This window comes from Muscardinus avellanarius (genome assembly GCF_963383645.1).
Source record: "Muscardinus avellanarius genome assembly, chromosome: 2".
Classification (NCBI taxonomy): domain Eukaryota; kingdom Metazoa; phylum Chordata; class Mammalia; order Rodentia; family Gliridae; genus Muscardinus; species Muscardinus avellanarius.
Window position 1 is genome coordinate 78,988,063 of NC_137787.1, and position 12,609 is coordinate 79,000,671.

General features: G+C 38.9%; 1 protein-coding gene across 1 annotated transcript in view; it reads right to left on the minus strand.

Annotated features, from left to right (window-relative positions):
- GPD2 (glycerol-3-phosphate dehydrogenase 2) overlaps positions 1–12,609 on the minus strand; it is a gene marked incomplete at both ends in the record, with an annotated part of 98,045 nt that overhangs the window by 52,703 nt on the left and 32,733 nt on the right. The window contains 3 exons of the mRNA XM_080690136.1: positions 4,350–4,513; positions 6,413–6,510; positions 7,840–7,964. Of these exons, the coding sequence (XP_080546262.1) occupies positions 4,350–4,513; positions 6,413–6,510; positions 7,840–7,964 (387 nt within the window). The remainder of the gene's footprint in view (positions 1–4,349; positions 4,514–6,412; positions 6,511–7,839; positions 7,965–12,609) is intronic.

Sequence of the window (12,609 nt, forward strand, 5' to 3'; positions counted from 1 at the left end):
GTGGAGACAGGAGGATCGTGTAGGGTCGAAGCTAGCCGCGCTGGCTTAAAGAGACCCTGTTTTTAAATATAAAATAGGTCTGTGAGTGTAGCCCGGAGGGAGAAGGGCTTCCAGGAACCCCAGTACCACCAAAAAAAAAAAAAAAAAAAAAAGAGTTCATTTGATTTACTTCTACCACTTTTTCAACAGAACAAAGATTCTCCCTAGTGGGGACTTATAAAAACTATTAGTTCTGTTCCCCTTAAAATGGGTACTTATGTGAACTTTAGGTATTTTAAATGTTATTTCAAGGAATTGGAATTCATTTTAAAATCATCTGGATGACAACCATGGTTTGAATGGGGACTGTCCTTCAAAGTCTCCTAGGCTTAGGGCTGGTCTCCAGGGCAGCAGTGGTAGCCGTGAGCTTTGCTGGCCTCACTGGTGAATTAAGTCCCCAAGTGGATGCCTGGGAGGTACAGCGGGGGTTGGGGGTTGTATGAATCATCCGGAGTGCCACCACCACCAAACAGGTGCTAAACCTTTGAAGTCATGAGACAAATCAAATCTTCCCTAAAAGCAAGGCATGGTAGTGCACACTTGTGCTCCCAGTATTTAGGAGGCTGTGACAGGAGAATCAGAGATTCTAGGCCAGCCTCAACTACACAGTGAGGCCTTCCACAACATGGTGAAGCCCTGTTTCAAAATAAAAAAATAAAAAGCCGGGCGTGGTGGCCCACGCTTGTAATCCCCGCGCTTGGGAGGCGGGGACAGGAGGATCTCGCAGGTTCAAAGCCAGCCTCACTGGCTTTAATAGACCCTGTTTCCAAATAAAAAATATAAAATAGGTTTGGGAGTGTAGCCCAGAGGTAGAAAGGTTCCATCCCCATTACCAACAAAAAAATAAAAAAATAGAGAATAAAAAATAGGGCTGAGGGTACAGCTCAGAGGTAGAATGTTCCTGGGTTCAATCCCCAGTACCACAAAAAAATATTTTTCCTATTAAAGTTATTGGTGTCAGGTATTCTGATCACAGTGCTGAAAGCTAACTGACCTAATGACTGCTATTATATTTTCTTAAGGGGTATTTTTAGAGGATTTTTGGTTAAAAATTATTTATCTTACAAATTACACATGTAGGTGGGTTTGCAATGGTTCATGTTCATGACGGTATTTTGATCTCTCTGAAATACTTTGAAATACTGTTTTGTTTGGTTTGGTCAAAGAGTTAGGCATGTTCCTTCTTCTGAATAAACATTTATTTCTTTTACCAAATGCTCTTCTCTACCTTATTTCCATTCCAATATTTATTTATTTATTTATTTATTTATTTATTTAGGTACTGGGGATGGAACTCAGGGGCCTTCTGCCTCCAAGCTACATTGCTGGATATATCTATATATCTATATATCTATATCTATTTATATCTATCTATATCTATCTATAGATAGATATAGATAGATAGATAGATAGATAGATAGATAGATAGATAGATGATTTTCTTTTTGTGGTACTGGAGATTGAATCCAGGGGTATTTTATCTCTGAGCTACACCCCCAGTTCTATTCTTTATATTATTTAGTTTAAACAGGGTCTCACTAAGTTGCAGAGGGCCTCACTATGTAGCTGAGGCTGTCCTTGAACCTGCAGTCTTCCTGTCCCTGGACCTATTTTACTATTTATTTTGAAACAGGGTGTCACCAAGTTGCTGAAGGCCTCACTAAGTTGCTCAGGCTGGCTACAAACTTGGTGATCCTCCTATCTCAGCCTCCCAAGTACTAGAATTACAAGTGTACACTAGCATTCCTGGCTCTCCATGTCAATATGTAATTTTTCCCTTACATTATATTAGGTAAAGCAGAGCTCTATCTGCGAATACAGTTATTGTTTTTGCCTCACTTCAGGAGAGGACAGATTTGGACCTATATCATTTTATAAGAAGAATGTAAATAATTTAAGAAATGACCAGAATTATTTTTACTCACTTCAATTTAAGACTGAAGATTTTACAACCAATTTTCAAATAGCAATTGAGATGATTTGAAATCATAATTTTTGAGTTTTTAAATAATCTTTGCTGCCGGGTGTGGTGGCGCACACTTGTAATCCCCGCGCTTGGGAGGCGGAGACAGGAAGTTCACGCAGGTTCGAAGCCAGCCGTGCTGGCTTTAAGAGACCCTGTTTCCAAATAAAAAGTATAAAATAGGTCTGGGAGTGTAGCCCAGAGGTAGAAGGGCTTCCAGGAACCCCAGTACCACCAAATAAATAAATAATAAAATAAAATAATCTTTGCTATGCTTATAACTTTGCAACCCATAACAAGCCATAAATATGATTTCTAGATCAAAGAAATTCATCTTCTTAATTCCAGTAGAATAATCTTTCCCCTAAGTTAAATCATATAGGTCTCCTTTGGTTTCTCCATGGAGAATCAATAAGAATCTATTATTATAACAATACCAAACTAACACAGGATAGTCACAAATTCGGATATGATATTCATTAATATTCCTCATTAGCTGACTTAGATGTGCACATTGAATGAAAATTAGTGCCCCACACATCACAGGATACAGAAAATGAATATGAATTTAAGAGGGTCTGCAAGGGAAAGAGGAGTAATAAAAGGCAAAGGCCACAAACATTTCCATGTCAGGATAGGCAAGATGCTATTTACAGAATGCCTCGTACTTCTCTTTGGCCAAAAACCTCTTTACTATAATCACCCAATAAACTACAATGGATTAACATTAGGGGTCTGATGCAGAGAAAGCAAATTCACAGTCAAGGTTGTCCTTTAACATGTAGGCTCAATCAAGGGCACCAAAAAAGTAGTTAAGTGGCCCCCCTGTGGTGCTCAGATGCTGGAAGGCACCGCAAACTGTTAATTTTCTAGCTTTTAATGTTTGTCTAAGACCCTTAACATTTTTCTAATATTGTTGCTCCTGGGACATTTTCTTGAGTTTGGCCCCCATTGCCCCCTCTGCACGTACACATTTTGCATTTATATATGAAAGTCTGACAGACAGCTGAATTGATTCAGAAACACAATACTGGAAAGAAAAGGTAAGGCTGGCCTTGAGGACATCCCATAATATTAAGTATAAATATGAAAATCTCCTGAAACAACTACATCAACAATGAAACACTTGGTTGAGATCAGAGTTTAGATATCTAACACTATAAAAGACTACATAATTGGAGGAGGGGGTGTGACTGAGCTAGAGCCTAAGCTGTCCTTTGTGCTTCAAATTTCTGAGACCTTTTAAACATGTACAATTATCTGTGTCAAGCTATTTCCTTATAAATAGATATCCTTAGACTATTTTCCAGTTCCACACACCCTTTAAAATGATCAGTAAAATTTCACAAAGGCTTTGCCTGTTTTGCTTTATATTGTTTTGTGAATTCACACTGAACACATGGCAAATGGACAAGAGGTAATGTCACCAACAGAAAGCATCTAACAGCAATAAAATAAGCAATAAAACCTGAGGGTTTGGTTAATAAATGCAATCCTCGTCTACCTTCATCACATAAATTATACCTTCAAAAATGTGTCCTATGCAAAACACAAACATGTCAATTTCAGCCCAAGGGGCATTTTTTCCCTAGGTTTATAACCCCTTGAAAATAGAGGTTTCATCTAGAAAACCTAACAGATCCTCAACTGCTTTCAACATTATAATATATTCATAAGGCAAGTATTCACAGGCAAGCATATAACAAATTAAATGGCATGAGGGTGGAGTCCAAATTCAAAATGATGAGAAATGGACCAAACCAACCATGAGACACAAGCAGAAATCAAAAAAGAAAACAAATATGGCAAACAAACAATAGTAGAAGCAAAATGTTATGGGTAGTTTCTCAGTACTAGAGAAAATGGTGACTCTCCATGTCTGTGTGAACAACTACATGTCGTGTAAGCACTTAATTTCATTAAGAGAACAATGTGTCAGGCACAATGGCGCATGCCTGTGATCTCAGTACTTGGGAGTCTAAGACAGGAGGGTTACAGGTTCAAGATCAGTCTCAGTAATTTAGCAAAACTCTAATCAATCTAGTGAGACCCTGTTTTCAAATAAAAATGGTTGGGCATGTAGCTCAGAAGTAGAATATTCCTGAGTTCAATCCTAGTACCAAGAAAAGAAAATGAAAACCAAAAGAATACTATGTGGATGATAATATGTTCTAAGTGATCATGGTAAAAGAACAAAATACCTTGTAAGAAAGAAAGAAAGAAAAGAAAAGAAAGGAAAAGAAGAGAAAAGAAAAGAGAGAGAGAAAGAAAGAAAGAGAGAGAGAGAGAGAGAGAGAGAGAGAGAGAGAGAGAGAGAGAGAGAGAGAGAGAGAGAAAGGTCACATACCGTCATAGTAGACGATTGCTCCTACCAGTTTGTCTTTCTGGAGCATGGGGAAATGCTCAAGGGCTCTAGACTTGCTGAGGACATAACTGCTCTTCAGGCAATTACTTCCTGCAACCAGATCATACAGCTTGATTCCTACCCAGTAGTAAGGTAGCTGCCACCACCTACAACAGAGATTGGAGAAAGATGTTTTTAGAAAGAACATAACATTATAGAGTGTCATCCCAAATTATAAGAAACTTTCCGTTTAAGAAAAGCAACACATACTTATGAGTGGACTGGAAGAGAAGCCCTGGATAAATGTTTTTGACAGGAGTCTAATTGAAATATGCAAGAAAATGAATCTGTACGATTTTAAATGGACCTTCTCTAAGGCTCTCATTCTGGCTGTATATTAGAATTGTGTGAGGAACATTAAAAAGAAATACCAATGCTTGGGCTTCACGTGTACAGATAATGATTTAGCCAGACTAAGGAGGTGCCTGGCTGATTGTAATGTGTATCAAATGATGACAATACCTGAACTAAGAAATCCCAAGCAGCTTATGGCAAAAGATGGACAAAACTGTGTAATCTGTTTCAAGCCTGCAATATTCATGTAACAAAAAGGTTTTTAATACAGGCTAGGCATGGCGGTGCATGCCTATAATCCCAGTACTTGGGACGTTGAGATAGGAGGATGACAAGTTTAAAACCAGCCTCATCAATTTAGCCAGACTCTCAGCAACCTAGAAAAATCTTATTCCAAAACAATAAATAAAGAGCTGGAGTGTAGCTAGAAGGTAGGATGCCTCAAGATTCAATTCCCAGTACTACAAAAAAAAAAAAAATAGTTAAGTAATCTTTTTTTTTTTTAAATTTTACTAAACTTATATTCCAACTCAGGGAACTTTATGAATAGTTCTAACACATTAAGAAATTGGGTTTTAAAATTTATAATCTGACATGTCCTAGCCAAATTGTAGTTTTAGTTAGCTTAGATGCTTAAAATGACCCAAGAGAGTTTGGGTTTGAGTTGCATCATGGTAGTTTCAGGTTTTGTAGCAAGATACTTTTGAGGTCTGCATCTTACACTCTACACATGAACATCTTATAATCCTCAATGCATATGCAGTTGTTCATCTATAAATTTTGAGAACTAGAGTAAGATACTACTAATTATAAATACAGAACACATTTCTTTTCCTTTTAAGAAATGGAATTTAGAGATGGGTTTACAGAAAGCCGGGCATGATAGCACTGACTTGTAGTCCCAGCATTTGGGAGGCTGAGACAGGAGGATCACAGTTCAGGAACAGCCTCAGCTACTTAGTGGGGCCCTTTGCAACTCAGTGAGACCCTGTTTCAAAATATAGAATAAAAAATAAGGGCTGGGGGTATAGGCCAGGGATAGAATGCCCTTGGGCTCCATCCTTAAACCCGCAAATAGAGAGGGATGGGGTTCTACAGAGAGTATTTAAGAAAAAACCCACAGTTTTGTTTGTGTTTGTTTATTTGTAGTACTAGGGACTAAACCCAGAAGCCTTCTACCTCTGAGCTACACCCCAGCCCAAATTAATTTCTTATTTGGAGACAGGCTCTTACTAGATTGATTCTCACTGCTCGCTGAGGCTCTCCTTGAACCTGCGATCCTCCTGTCTCAGCCTCCCAAATATTGGGATTAGACATGTGCTACCATGCCTTGCTTAAAAATTCACACTTTTAAAGAGGCAAAAGGACGGGCGTGGTGGCGCAGGCTTGTAATCCCCACGATTTGGAAGTGGAAACAGGAGGATCGCGCAGGTTCGAAGCCAGCCTCGCTGACTGAAGATACCCTGTTTCCAAATAAAATATAAAATAGGTCTGGGAGTATAGCCCAGAGGTAGAAGGGTTCCATCCCTAGTACCACCAAAAAAAAAAAAAAAAAAAAAGAGGCAAAAGAAAATGTTTGCAAAAGATTAAAGATTAGGATTAATTAGAAACACACTAAGAAATACACATTGAGGGATTATTTCCATTAAAACTGTGTTGTTCTATTGACCTCAAACATGCAAATAGTATACAGGTGATACCAAAAGGCTTACTTGTAAATTGGAAGCATTATGGGCAATGGAGCTGATAAATGGGGAGCGATTTCTAGTAGGTTGGCACGCTCATGAAGGGCTTCTTTTACCATCCTATACTGAAAATCAAAACAGAGAAAATTAGTTTGGCAGTAACAGATCATAATATTTTCAAATGGCAAATAGACACCCTGCCAACTGATTGATACACAGAAACCTTCTACCTCTGAGCGAGGATAGCTTCCCTCCTAATCAAATTTCTAATAATACATCATGCTGTCAACCTCAAAGATTTTTTAGAAACCTTAACTGTATTTGCATAGGAGAAAAACATGCTGTCAGAGTTCCCAGGTGTAAGATATTTTCCTGACTTGAGTTACAAGATTATTGTTACCATTTATCTTGCCTTCTCCATATTGTCCCCCCTTTCTCAGTTCCCCATAATATTTTCTCCAGGTAAGAGATAATGGATTGTTCAAATCCATGCTAAAAAGTTCCCCTCTTGCCTCCACTAAACCCAGAAAAGATGGTATCTCGCAATGTCACAGGATTTTACAGATAGATTATAAAAAAAAAAAAACATTTGTCCTAACTCCTCTGGTCCTTGTTATGCCTCTTTCCAAAGCCAGCATTACAATTATAATACTAATTTTACAAATGAGAAGACTCAGGTTCATAGATGCTGACTAAATAAGCCAGAACTCGTCATGAGTTAGTGGACTCAAAACTATCCTGTTTTCTTTGCGTTCATCTTGATGCCTAAGAGGAACACAGGAAAAGGGGACAGATTCAAAACCAACTTGTCAAGAGAAACAAAGGGGACAGACTCAAAACTTGACAATGTCAAGGCAGTGGTGCTGCTGTGCTTTCATGTAGGAAAAGCAGATAGTACAGCTGACTTTTTTTTTTTTACCCCTCTGGGAAATGTCATCTTCCACACTGCCTTGGCAGTTTTCAAATGGTGGCAGACTGGACACAATAACGTGTGACATAGGGAAAGCATGACTCAGTTCATCCTTTCCTTAAGAATATGTCAGTGACAATATGAGCGTAAGACTGTATTGCAGTCAAGAGGATGGACTTGGCACTCCCCCTGCAGTGCCACAGAGCCCCCCCCCCCAAAGCTGGTTGCAAAGTAGCAATTTGGCCGCCATTGGTAAAAACCCAATCACAATTGTGAGAGGGCAACACATCCAAAAGTGATTTTGTAAAGCTGCTACTTTGACATGCTTGTGTAGGGGAAAAAAAAAAAAGCCCCTGATTACCCATAAACATAATACTACGAGAAAGAACTGACACACCTCTCCTGAAAGATATTCCAGCAGCAAACACTAAATAGGTATTTCCAATGGGAAGAAATGTTAAAAGCCATAAAAAAAGAGCCTGATTTAATTGGGTAGAAAAAGCATAGCCGCAATTTTTGTTTAACAACCAGCATACACAATTACCTGCTCAATATCCAACTTCATGATGGCCTTCTGAAGATATCTCACACCACCATGGATCAATTTAGTGCTCCTGCTGCTGGTCCCCGATGAGAAATCATCTCTTTCTACAAGGGCTGTTTTTAGTCCTGTGTAACCAGAAAACCAAATTAACTTCTTAAATTACACAATTTGTATGTAATTCATTAAAGGCACTTCTCCAGGGTAGAGACAATCACAAGAAAAATTAGTCTGAACATGGATAAATTTGTATTCAAAGTGCAGTACACTGTCTATATTATAATGAAGAGATTTTAGGCTCTTCCTGGGGGAAAAGTCAAGCCAGAATGAGAAGCATATTAAACTGTGAATGAATCACAACTAGAAAAATATTACAGTGCAATCTCATGTCGGCAGCATACTTTAGTACATTTGGGGGGCCAAAGGAGAGCCTGGCACCCACTTTACCCATGCCAAGATAACTGTATGTCATTACAAAGCCTTCTGGAAAACATGCTTTTCCTTCCCACAAGAGTTCAGACCTGTTCCAGCTCCTTATCTCGGACCTATTCAAATAAATAACCATTACATTCTCACCTAGACCTTCTCCTGTGTGCTGACTTCTATATGGAAATGTGTCTAGGGAGGAGTTATAGTGGGCAAAGAATGGGGAATGGCATCCAAGACATCACAATAGGGTGAAAGAAGAGAGCAGCTTAAAAGATTGAGGAGTTTACAATTCAATTTAAAACATTTTAAAATGACAATATTTTAGATTTGCAAGGAAATACATGCTCAGAAAAATAAACAGTGTAAGAGTGCCCATGTATAAAAGAAAGAAAATATTCTTGATGAGGTAAAGCTGAGCAAAAATAGGTCAACTCTAGAAGTCACCTGTCTCTTTTATCTAAGAGTTGCTATAAGACTCCTTGGTAGGGGGGGACCTAGTTTTGTATTCTTACAGAGACAACCCTGCCTCTTCAGGAATGGAGGAGACCAGCAAGTGTACCACACTTGAGAAAAGAAAGCTGAAACCTCATAAAATCCACAGCATAGATCAACATGAAACCATGAGGAATTCCCACAGGTTAGGGTACTCTAAGAAAATGAGAGAATGTCATGGAATCCAGTCACAATGCGAATATGCAACTGGCGCAGTCTGGGTTCACAGAGCTCAGACAGGAGAACCATGTATGTATTCAGTTCAGAGTCAGCCATTATTTTTAATACCAAAGGGTCATTTCTATAACTTTTAACAGTTTAAATATTGTACCCAAATGTCATCATAAAATCAGAGCATTTCCCTTGACTTAAAAGAACATACTTGGAAACTGTGGAAAGAAAAGTAGAGATTTTTGATTCAAGGTCAAAAACTGTTAATGCCCTAACTAACTAGTAAAATAACACAGAAATCATAGGTATCACAGAGTCACATCACTTTTTTAAGCATGTATTTCAGAGAAATTTATGCAACATTCCCAAATATTAAAACACTAGCAATAAGCAATACTCAAAAAACTTAGTAATGGATGCATTTAAGACACAGAATAAGATAGCAAGTTAGTTCATATTTTTTTTAAAATATTAAAAGCCATAGTGCTACCGTTACACATGAATTAGGCATGGACCAGACTGCCAAGTAGCTCCCAGCTAAAAGAGAGGCAAGTAAACCAAGTGCATCCAAGTTTTATGGAGGCCACACTTGAGAACACACAGGGGACTCTCATCTTACTCCATATTAGAAGTTGAACTCAGGACATAAACCCAAAATTGAGTGTGGTCAAAATTACACTTGCAAATGTCTTAAGAATGCACTCAGTGAGCTGTATCACCTTTACTGAGTAAGTCCAGCACACAGAGTTCTCCTTTCACCACTAAAATAAACCTTTTTTTTCTTCAGTTGAAGTTCAGATGAGGGAGTTGACTTTTACATGGCATTTAGCAACCAGATTATTTAGAATATTTAAAGACTGTGGTTCTTGAAACCCTGGAATCAGTCATAGCATCAACATGCCCATACCAGGAGAGGCAGGGAAGAGAAACTGAGAAGACAAGTGGTGTCCCGTCCAACCACAGCATCCTCACCTGGGCCTGCTCCAAGGTGTCTTCCAGCCTGTGGCAGACAGACTCCTTAGATAGTCCCCAGCAATACCCACATCCCACTTAGTATGTGACCCGCTGCCTTGCATGTAGGCTAAACTTGGTACCTTTCTTCTAATAAACAGAATACAGCATGGAACTTTGGGGTTCAGTTACAAAAGATGAGGACATGCCCTTTCTTGCTACCTTTTCTTCTTTTTGCTCTGGTGAAGCAAGCTCTCATGTTGTGAGTCTAAAAATCAAAGGAGAAGCTGGGAGTAGTGTCACACACCTGTAATCCCAATACTTGGAAGGCTGAGAGAGAAGGACTGCAGGTTCAAAGCCAACCTCAACTACTTAGTGAGACTCTCTGCAAACTGTCAAAAACTTGTTTCAAAACAAAAAATGAAAAGGGCTGGGAGGGCTGGGGGTGTAACTTGGAGACAAAGGAGGCCCCTAAGGAGGAAATGGAGGATTCCCACATGAAGGGTATCACTAAGAAGCACTGTGATCTGGGAGTCTCAGAGCCACAGGACCCAGCAAGGCTTGCTCAGATTCCTAGCCCACCAAAACCAAGTGATGTGGCTCTTGTATCCCATGAACTTGTAAGGCATCATTTATTGGTAACAAAATTACTTGTGTGAGGGCCAGGCGTGGTTGGCACACGCTTGTACTCGGGAGGCTGAGACAGGAGGATCACAGTTCGCGGACAGCCTCAGCTACTTAGCAAAGTCCTTTGCAACTCAGTGAGACCCTGTTTCAAAATAAAGAATAAAAATCAGGCTGGAGGTGTAGCTCGGAGTTACAATGCCCCTGGTTTCCATCCCCAGTACTACAAAAAAAAAAAAAAATTACTTGTGTGAGGGATAATTGCCACCAATTTGAGAGTTTTTAATAGTGTGAATAAGGTCTTTAGAAAACACTGAGGGGTAGAGAAGAAGAGAGGAATGCTAAATTGTTGGTGAGGCTGGCCTTGTACTTGTGATCTTCCTGTCTCAGCCTCCCAAGTACTGATTACAGAAATGGGCTACTATGCCCAGCTCCCATTTAAAGTGTTTTAAGCTGTGAGATCTTATTAATGCTCCAGAAGGTTTTCTCTGGGGAGCAGGGACATGGCTAAAGAAGGGCTGAAGGCAGGAGACTTTTGAGGGGACCCATGTCATACAGCTGGAGGGGCACTAAAGAATCCAGCCATAAGGCACAAAATGGTAATAGAGGGTGATTGTGAAGGGAAGGTTTTTGGGCTGAGTTTTCAGGGTGCTGTTTTTTCCTTTCCCAAATGGACTCGATGTGAGAACTACTCTAGGAATTAGAAAGCCATCCCAGAAGGATATTTCAAGATATTTAAGTGAGAGCTAACACTTTCAAGTTCTCAAAACTGCTTTTTTCCAGTACTGGACATTTTAAAAAGTTATTCGCATGTATGTGTGTGTGTGTAAAACTCCTAGTGAATAGCAACAAAAATTAAAATGAGCCTTTTGGTAAAACCAGCCTGGTTTTGTTGTTGTTTTATACCATTATTTTCAATTTCCAAATACTGTACCAGTATTTCCAGTATTAGATGTTCTGGATTTCTCATTTTTGTTGAATGAGAATGAGAGAAGTAGGAAAGAGGAAAGTAACACAAAATCAAGGCATTACTAGAAGTTATAACTGATTCTTCTAACTTTCTCAACTGACTAACCAACTGAAATGAAAATGAAAAAATTTTAAGAGGCCTTTTTTTGATGTTCATATGTGGCTTTGTTATCTTTTTTTTGGGGGGGGGCAATTTCCTCAAGAAGTACTGATGGCTGAAACAAGAGGATTGCAGATTCAAGACCAGCCTCAGGAATTTAGAAAGTATCATTGCAACTTAGTGAGACCCTGTTTAAAAACAATACAACAATAACAAAAAAAAAATAGGTCTCAGAGTGTAGTTCAGAGGCAGAATATCCCTGGATTCAATTCCCTGTGCCATCAAAAAAAAAAAAGAAAAAGAAAAAAGAAAAAGAAAGAAAGAAAGAAAGAAAGAAAGAAAGAAAGAAAGAAAGAAAGAAAGAAAGAGGAAAGGAAAGGAAAAGAAAGGAAAGGAAAGGAAAGAAAGATGTACCGATCTAAAATATTAGTTCTCAACCTAGTGTGGTGGCTCACCCTTGTAATTCCAGCATTTGGGAGGCTGAGACAGGAGGATCTCAGTTCACAGACACCCTCAGCTACTTAGTGAGTCCCTTTGCAACTCAGTGAGACCCTGTTTCAAAATAAAGAATAAAAAATAAGGCTAGGGTGTAGCTGAGAGGTAGAACACCCCTGGGTTCCATCCCCAGTATCACTAAATAAATAAATAAATAAATAAATAAATAAATAAGCCAGGCATGGTGGCACATGCTTGTAATCTCAGCATTTGGGAGGATGAGACAGTGGATCGTGGTTCGAGGACAGCCTCAGATACTACTTAATGAGACCCTTTGCAACCCAGTTAGACCCTGTTTCAAAATAAATAATAAAAAATAGGGCTGGGATTGTAGCTTGGAGATAGGATGTCCCTGGGTTTCATCCCCAGTACAGCAAAAATAAATTAATAAATAAAATAAAACAAAATCTTAGTTTTTTAGTTTAAGTAAGGAAACTCTATCCTCTCGCCCACTGAATTGTATTTTTAAGTATAATTCAATGCTCATATTCAGTGTTCTTACATAAAACAATTAAGTTTTAAAGACATAAATAATGTCCTCA